Source organism: Pimephales promelas, chromosome 5 (assembly GCF_988280905.1).
Source record: "Pimephales promelas chromosome 5, fPimPro1.hap1.1, whole genome shotgun sequence".
NCBI classification, from domain to species: Eukaryota; Metazoa; Chordata; class Actinopteri; order Cypriniformes; family Leuciscidae; genus Pimephales; species Pimephales promelas.
The window spans coordinates 21,655,228-21,664,620 of record NC_142773.1 but is presented as its reverse complement, the minus strand read 5'-3'; the positions used below and the strand labels follow the sequence as shown (position 1 = coordinate 21,664,620).

At 36.8% G+C, this 9,393-nt stretch overlaps 1 protein-coding gene across 1 annotated transcript; it reads right to left on the bottom strand.

Annotated features, from left to right (window-relative positions):
• Positions 1–145: 145 nt before the first annotated feature.
• znf622 (zinc finger protein 622) lies at positions 146–8,903 on the bottom strand. The gene is made up of 7 exons (XM_039654709.2): positions 8,773–8,903; positions 7,349–7,906; positions 6,628–6,870; positions 6,361–6,523; positions 2,607–2,722; positions 860–1,003; positions 146–700 (listed from the first exon to the last, which is right to left on the bottom strand). Exons 2-7 carry the CDS (start codon positions 7,902–7,904, stop codon positions 567–569), a joined length of 1,356 nt encoding a protein of 451 aa, XP_039510643.2. The 5' UTR covers positions 7,905–7,906; positions 8,773–8,903; the 3' UTR covers positions 146–566.
• Positions 8,904–9,393: the final 490 nt, after the last annotated feature.

The following is a 9,393-nucleotide window of genomic DNA, read 5'->3' as shown; positions in this document are numbered from 1 at the left end:
AGTACTAGAATTAGCGTTTGGTTCCTGTATAATACATGTACCTTTTCATTATTTATACAATATTATAAAAACAATAATTTCCTATAAGTTTTAATAGGCTCTACTTATTTATATTTATTTTCTGAAAGAAATCCTAAACACCCAAGACAGACATCGCTAATTTTATTAACAATTCACACAGAATTATGATACAGAAGTTGTATGTATAATTAGTATCTTTTTATATTTTATTAAATCTTTTACAAGCAGTACGATTTTAAACAATAAAGGTCATTATGAATACTCTACAAAAGCAAAAGTAGCAATCCCACATTGATGCTTGAGCAGCACATGATTTGGATCTCCAGATATCTAAAGCACAATGTTTCCTCATATCACGTTTGTATGACGTTCCACCTTTATTTGTGACATTGGTTTTATTTCCAAGTCATTCTGATTTAATATTAGCAGCAGTTAACATCCCAGCTGAATCAGTATACACAGATGAATCTCATGTTAGACTCTACTACTGTTATTAACTCTGAAAAGTTGAGGTCTACTGACGCTCAAGTCTAATGTCTACCGATTTAGAACATGACTTGAAGTCTGAAATGGGTCTGTTTGGTGGAGTTATTGCTCATGCCGGTCTTCAGCATCCACTTGGACTTCATCCTTTGTACATACTGCATGTCCTTCTGCTGCTGGCTCATGAAGCCCTTACCTGTAAAAGAAGGCATGTTTTAAACACTCAGTGGTGCAGAAATAAGTTAACTAGCAGTGGAAGACTGGTAGAACCACATGATCTTACAAAATCAAAATGTTGGATTACTCTACGTCTGGACCATTACTAAAATATTTAGCACAGTAACATGCAACTTACCGAAATCTCCTGCCCAACCGAGAGCTCTGTACTGTTTAAGGACTCGACCAACAGCCTTCTGGTTGTGTGCAGGAACCAGTGCCCTCTGAACACCAAACCTCTGCTTATAGTACCTCATTAGGGAGCGGTGCCCAATCTTAGCACCTGGAACACAAAGCAAAAACAGTTTGGTCCTATAATATGCAGTTTAAAGTATTCAGAGTTAAATGTTCACACTGTGAGAAACTGACTTTCAAGAGTGAAAGCCTGATGTACAATCAATTAGGTGTACATCTTCCAAACGGGACATTTTTTGCTCTGTCGCGTTCTTTTTTGCCAGCAGACTGTCGTCTGTTCTGCATGTATTTTAAATGTGTGATTCGAGATTTAACAAGCTCCATGTCAACCTTTCTCGCTCGTTGTGACAGCTATCCTATGCCACACCATAGGGTTGTGCCGATAGACGATAGTATCGTGTATCGACGATAGTCTGAGATATCGCCGATGGCAGATGCCTTTGACGATATCAATACGATAATTGGCTCGTTTTACCATAATGTATTAAATTATTATTATTAGGCCTATTATTATTATAAAGCTAGTATTGTTATTAAATTAATATTAGGAACTACAATTAATTTGCCTTGCCTAAATTTACAATCATCCTCATAACAATTGCAACAACACCGACACCCACTAATGAGGACTCCTCAAAGAGAATGTTTTTAAAACAGACTAAAAAACATCCCACATCAAAATTTAATTGCAAGGTGATCCATTCACAAATTATCAAGTGTGCTCGTTTTAACAGACGCAAAATTCAATTTCCTACAGATCCAAGATGAAAACGGCATCGTTGTTCGTCAGTAATTTGTTTCCGTAACACATTAACAAAACGTTTAATGACACTAACACTAAAAACAATAAAATTACTAAATAGTATTTATAATAATATCACTAAAATAGTATTATATTACCGTTATCATCATCGTCTCTGAGGGAACGCGGCGTTAATGCAGATGGCGAAAGCAGTACGTTTTTACTTTCACTTTCAGAGATTGAGCGCGTTTACATGCGACGACGTTCTTAACCTGATAATGTTGAATAAACTTGACAATGCATGTGGTCATGTAAACGTTTCCTTTATCAGAGTCAAGTCATAAGTATAAGTAAACCGATCGACTCAGCTAGACGTTTGGCCCTTGCTCTTGTTTCTCCCGGCATTTAAAACACATTAACCCGCGTACTTCGTGCTTACTGAAGTGCGCATGTGAAGTGCGCAGAGAGCGCACTGCTAGGGGGGCACATATCGCAAACTCCGACTTTTTCTGACCCAAGAAATTATTAAAACGTGTTTTCATCTCGTGCAGAAATAGGCCCTAGTCAAAATGCTGCATGTAACGGCATGAGGATAGGCTAATGTGTCCGTAAATTTCCCGTTGACAAACAAAAGGATTAGGATCTCTTTTTTTTTACCTCACTATACCAGGAAATAACCTGATCTTATTAATAAACACTCCACCTTTGCTAGCAAAATAGAAAAAAGATTATCGTATATAAATCGAAGTAGGCTAATAAAACAAGCAAATTAATGAGTAGGCTAAATAATCAAGTTAATAATCAAATGTTAGCCCCGCCCCCTCACGATACTATCGTGTATCGCCGATCTCACAGGCTGACGATAGGACGATATGAAAATGGAGCATATCGCCCAACACTAACTTGTAATATTCTTACAACAACTGTAAATACAGCTGTCAATCAGTACCTGATGGCAAAGTGAGCTCCAGCGTCTCGTCGTCAATATCTACAGTCTTTTCATCAGGCAGTTCACCATCCTTCATCTCCACATCATCTCCATCTTTAGCATCAGGATAACTGCTCCTGTCATTTTAGAAGGACAAGAATTATTACTTACATTAAAAATAAAATATTTTATTACTTCTAATGGGTCTGATGAAGTTTGTACTTAAAGCTAGAAACTCAGTAATGGTGGGGAACACTATTTCTATCTACATTACTAATTCAGAAGAGAATTATTTTTTACATATAAAAAGCCACAACATTTTTTATTCATTTTATACTTGTTGATACAATAACACAGAGTAATTTTTTTAGCAAAAAGAAAACCAATGTAGGGCGAGGACATGGCTCTATCTATTGTTTGTTTATTAAAAACTAAAATAACACTGTACCTAAAGTAATACATACAACTTCAAATGTTAAAAATGTATTACAGGGCTCGCAAAATCGCTAGCCAGACTTCCCGGGGCTATTGAGTTTTCCAGTCGGCCAACCAAAATGCATAAACCAGTCTGCTTTTTAAGAAAAAATATGACAAGTTTTTGATCATGCTGATTTATCCGCAGCACAATTTCTCATGAATCTCTGTCCCGGTTTTAAGAGAAAAACACATGATCAATAAAAATGAATGCTCAACTTTCACAAGAATGCTACACTATCACTGTAAAGCTGTTTTGAAACAAAAAAATCTGTATTGTAAAAAGTGCTACATAAATAAAGGTGACTTGACAAACATATATTCTGCTATATAAACCATATTTAGAGCACCATTTATTTGCCTCAAAAAAATCTGTTATTATTATCATTTATTGCTACACTTAAATATGTGAATTATCCCATCAGAAAATGAACACTTTTAGCATTGTCAGGCATTAAAACAACAGATGGCTGCGTGCTCTAATATGTCTGCTATAAATTTGACCAGCCAAAAGGTGACAGTGTTTTCAAAACTCCTGATGCTTACAATCTTCAGAGAAAAGTGTCAAAGCCTCATTATTTCTTTACATATTTCATATAATCTTTTTGTTTCTACGACATTTAGTTCCTGGATGTTTTCTGGAATAGGTTCAAGACACCTGAAACACGATTCACAAGAGGAGAAAGCTGATGGAGACACCTCAACATCGAGTGGCATTTCCTCCTCTGTGCCTTCAGTTGATATCTCTGATTCAGACAGATTCATTTCCCATACTGTTCACACAAATTTCAATTCAGTTAGAATCAGATGCATATCTGTATTGGTGATTCTAATTTGATTATTTTTTATCCGATTGTGGATGTGTGTTTTGAAAAAGTTTTTGATTGATGTTTTGACTCCCAACCAATTTCCAACTTTCAAAATTGTCATTTTATTTGGGCTAGTACAATTCATTATGGGTTACCAAAATCTGAACAGTGCCAAAATTTTGTGAGCCCTGTATTAGAATATATAGAATTTAACACCAAGCAAGATGACTAAATACTGTAAAAACATTGTCCACTGTCATATTGTTACCATAGTTTGTTTAACCTCATAAAACAGATAGTTCACTGAAAAATTGTTGATTTACTCACACTAAGGCCATCCAAGATGTACTGGATGTCTTTTTTTCTTCAGTAGAACAGAACATTATTTACAACACTATTACCTGTAATCCACAGCCTCTGCAAACTGAGTACTTCCTGTCACATAATGACTTGTACACAGGAGCTCAATCTGTGAAAACTCTATCTTCCCGATTGAGATCGCACCAGCAAACGTAATCATAATTTTCTATATAGGTTACAGCATCCAGGATAAGCACAAGCGAACTTTGATGAACAATACAACACGCACATCTTGCCTCTGTTGTAAAAAAATCACAGCGTCAGCTCACAGGCGAATTTGCTCTCGCACATACTGTGTTAAAGGACAACTCCGGTGCAAAATGAACCTTTGGTCTAATTACACGTTGTTACCTAGTCAACCGTTATCTGAGATTTGTTTTCATGATTGCCGAATGTAAATAGTTTTATCTCTAAAAACAGTTTAGCCTATAACGCTAGTATAATGCTAGTATAATGCTAGTATACAGGGCATTGAGTAATGACAAATAAAAATCACTTGTTATTGCCACTAACAAGGCTCAAAATAGCCCCACACCAACACGACAGCATAACAAGGGTCCCTACATTCAAACCGAAGCATTGAGAACTTTGTCAGTGTCCATACAGTTTAATAAGAAGATATTTTATACACACAGACAACTTCGCAAATACAGGAAGAAGCCATCTTAGAAAAATAGTCTCTACCAGTCGATCTACGAACGCGGATCCATGTGCGCTGGTGAGATGTAAATAAGGTGATAAGGTGAGCGCGAACAGTAGGCTACGTGTACATATTGAAGAGAAGAAAACGGTTCGTGTTTGTGTTTCTTCCGGAAACAACGGACCATATGAGATTTTGCACAGTTCAGCGCACTTGGATCGGCGTTCGTAGATTGACTGGTAGAGACTATTTTTCTAAGATGGCTTCTTCCTGTATTCGCGAAGTTGACTGTGTGTATAAAATATCTTCTTATTAAACTGTATGGATACTGACAAAGTTCTCAATGCTTCGGTTTGAATGTAGGGACCCTCGTTATGCTGGCGTGTTGGTGTGGGGCTATTTTGAGCCTTGTTAGTGGTAATAACAAGCGATTTTTATTTGTCATTACTCTATGCCCCATATACAAGCATTATACTAGCGTTATAGGCTAAACTGTTTTTAGAGATAAAACTATTTACATTCGGCAATCATGAAAACAAATCTCAGATAACGGTTGACTAGGTAGCAATGTGTAATTAGACCAAAGGTTCATTTTGCGCCGGAGTTGTCCTTGAATGACTGTCGTTTGCTTTGAAAATATGAAAGTAATATAGTCCTTAAATGACTGCCCTAAATGCACTCAGGACTGTTTGCAGAGGCTGTGGATTATAGGTAATATAATGTTGTAAATAATGTTCTGTTTCTTGCACAAACTGATCATTTTGCCTCATAAGACCTCAATGAATCGTAGCGTAGGTGCCACAGGTATTAAATTTGATTTGCCTGTATATGTTTCTTTGACTCTCAATGTGAGGGTAGCCATTGACTTGCACCATGAATCAACAAAGACCACGGTTTCAGCTAAAAGCCCGATTTAAACTAAAAATCTTCGTTCTACTGAAGAAAAAAAAAAAGACACTTACATCTTGGATGGCCTGATGGTGAGTCTATTAACAGCAAATATACTTTTTTTCCATTTAACTGATTATTAGAAATCATGTAATATGAAATGTCAATTAGGGCTGTCAAACGATTAATCGCATCCAAAATAAAAGTTTGTGTTTACATAATATATGTGGGTGCACTGTGTATAATTATTTTGTGTGTATATATATATATATATATATATATATATATATATATATATATATACACACACACACACACATCCATGTATATTTTAAGAAAAAAATATTATTTATATGTAAAATATTTATATTTATATATAATATAAATTATATATAAATCTATATACAGTATATACATGAAAATATTTTTAAATATATACAAGCACGTGTGTGTATTTATATATATATAAAATAATTATACACAGTGCACCCACATATATTATGTAAACACAAACTTTTATTTTGGATGTGATTAATCGTTTGACAGCCCTAATGTCAATCCAACAAAACATCTGGTCAGAGGATATTAACAGATGCCCATGTACCTGAAGTCGTAGAAGTCTGCGAACTCAAGCGCTGCGTCTCCGTCTGTGAAGAGTTTGCAGTGACTCTTGTCGGTCATGTGTGCCTGAACTGCTTCTGTAGAGTAGAATGACTTGCCCTTTTCATTACACCATAGGCACACCTTACCAACACCAACCTTCTCTCCTAGAGAAAAATACATGGAGAAACACAAAGATTAAATGGCAGAAACATTTTCAAAGACCAACTTCTAAAAACGGTTCATAACTTCAGTTCACTCTCTGGCTCACCCAGGTATAAAAGAAGCCCTCTAATGTCGACCAGATACTCAATATCTGGGAGGAAGAAGCTGTGTGTTTTGGTCATGTGAGCCATGTTTCGGGAGAGCGTGCGTGAATGATGTCCACAGAACAGACAGTCTGACACTGGGACTGCACCAGGGGCCAGAGCTGCCCCAGATGTAGAGGCCTCCTCCATCTCCTCTTCATCCTCATCATCATCATCATCCATATTCTCATCAACATCCTCCCATTCTTCAAAGAAAAACAAACACTCTTAACTAGCTAGCAGTTTCAAAGCAAAGCCAATCAAGTCACATTTACTTATATAGGGCTTCATACCATACATATTGTTTCAAAGCAGCTTCACATTATTAAACAGGACAATTACAGTTTTAATGTTGTCAAATTAATCTAGATTCAATTGAGTATGAATTTTGCAAAGTTCGTCAATTATGAAACATTCGATTTCAGCTATAAACCAGTTCTTCATAAAACAAGTCACTATTTTCAGCTCAGTTTTGTTCAATGCTGTTTTAATTCAGTTTAATGATTATTCAATTCTGTTCAATAACAAAAAGTTAATGTAAAAGTTACATCTGATAGTGTCAGTGCAGTTAAATTGTTAATATTAGTGAATATGAATTGTCTTTAAAATTTCAACTGTGCAAGAAAACAAACATAATAATGACAGCAATTTCTGTATCCGTGTTTTTTTTTTAATCATTCATACCTTCCTCCTCCTCTTCTTCTTCACCTTCCTCTTCTGTGATCTTCTTGGCCTGCTGTTCGAACCACTGCAGGCGAGGCGGTTTATCGGGCCGCTGCCTGACCCGTTTCTCTGTGGGTGTGGCTTTAGAGGGGGTGTGTCTCTGCTGCTCCATGAGTGCTTTCTGAAGCGCTTCATTCTGTGCATCTTTGTCTAGCCCCGCCCCTTTCTCCAGATTCTTCTCGTTCATTCGCTGGACAGTCTCCTGGGCGGCGGCCAGGGCTTTCCTCTCAGCCTGCTGGTGCTTGTTGGACTGAATATGATTGGTGTAGGCGTTGTCAGTGGAGAACTTTTTGTTGCAGGTGGCGCAGTAGGCCGATCCGTGTCCATCGCCCTGGCTCTGCTGCTCAGCGGCAGCCCGTTGTGCCATCACTCGCACCTCAAAGTTTTCTGCGGTGACTGGAGGCATATCTGCAACCTTTCTCTTCAGATTGTAGCGGTGCCAGTCTGTTTTATAATGCGCCCGCTGGACCTCGCCATCAGAGAACTGCACACGGCAGCTGATGCAAGTGTACGACATGACTGCAGAAAAATAGACAATTCTTTAAACCTCTGGTGTTCTGAAATTTGGGGTCTCAATTGTGATCCTGGGCTTCAAAACTGAATGACAACAATAAGCATAACATTTAGTTTTTTTCAGTGAAATAAATGTACTGAGGGGGATTTCAGTTAAGTGTCTGTTTGTGTGTGTGTAGACTGCACAAGTGTCTACAATTTTGCACTCTGGATGAGAAGTGTTTTTTTGTACATGGAAACATTCAAAATATGATTAAAATTTCGTTTTGTCCAGGATAAATTATGCAATTAATAATATGTGTAGAATAAACACAAAAGAGCTGCATTATTGGTGTAACTTCGCTGCTGTTTACCCATCATCTACAGCAAAATATAACATTATTATTGGATTTTGAGGGTAGAGCGGTGCAGAATAACATTTATATTTTAAACAATTATTATAATTCAGTGCACTAGCTTAGTGTTTTCCATATACAAACTAAACCACTACAAACATACAAGAAATGGGGAATTGTATCTTGACATACTGTACATCTACAACTACCCACGGTCTGTTCGACAGACTCTTTTAAAGAAACATACGTAACGTTACACAACATCAAAAACTCACACGAGACATAAAGCACGACGTTATAACATATAAAATAATACAAGATTACGATTTAACCCAGTAAGTGTCATATCAGATGGCATCATGCGGACACGTTCATTATGCTCTAACAGTCTAGAGATCAACATAAGAGTGTACCAACCAAATCACTGAATCTCATAAAATTTGAGTATAACGTTCCTCATAACAAGAATATGTGGTGCATCTCCATAAAATAAATAAATTATAACTCTTTATCACAGCTCAGAAAGAGTGATCTTACTTGGTGTATTCGATCCTCAATAGTAGAAGTTTACAGCGTCACAGCACTAACACGAGGATGCTGAAACGAAACAACCTTTGAACCCGATCACAAGTGATCTCACAGACACAGCGCCACCTGCGGTGTGGAGGATGTTAGTTATTTATTATGATTTACTCTGCAACAGTTTGATGAAACAAAAATCTACTCACTTAATTTCAATGTGTTGGCCATTCGAATTTATAACTTTCTGTGATAGATTCAATGCAGAACAGGTTTAAGATTGAAAGTAGTTTTAAAAACTGACCCACATAGGGAATCCCATTTGTTGCTTTATCATACTGTAATTACATGTTAACAGCATGTAAATTTCAGCCTGATTAGTTTAGTTTCAGTTGTTTTTTAATGAACTTGTAACATGTGTCTGAAATCGAATACTTCTCTACTATATTCTATGTGAAAAACCAAGAGCCATAAGCCAAGAGTAGGCTTATGTCCGAATATAGTATTCACAGTAGGCCAAAAGTCAATGAAGACCTAATTCTTCCGAAGTGTGCAGTTGATGGAAACTTTATATCCCATGAGGCCATGAGAGAGTATTTATGAATGCTAGTGAAGCAACACAAAGCTATAGAAGACAAG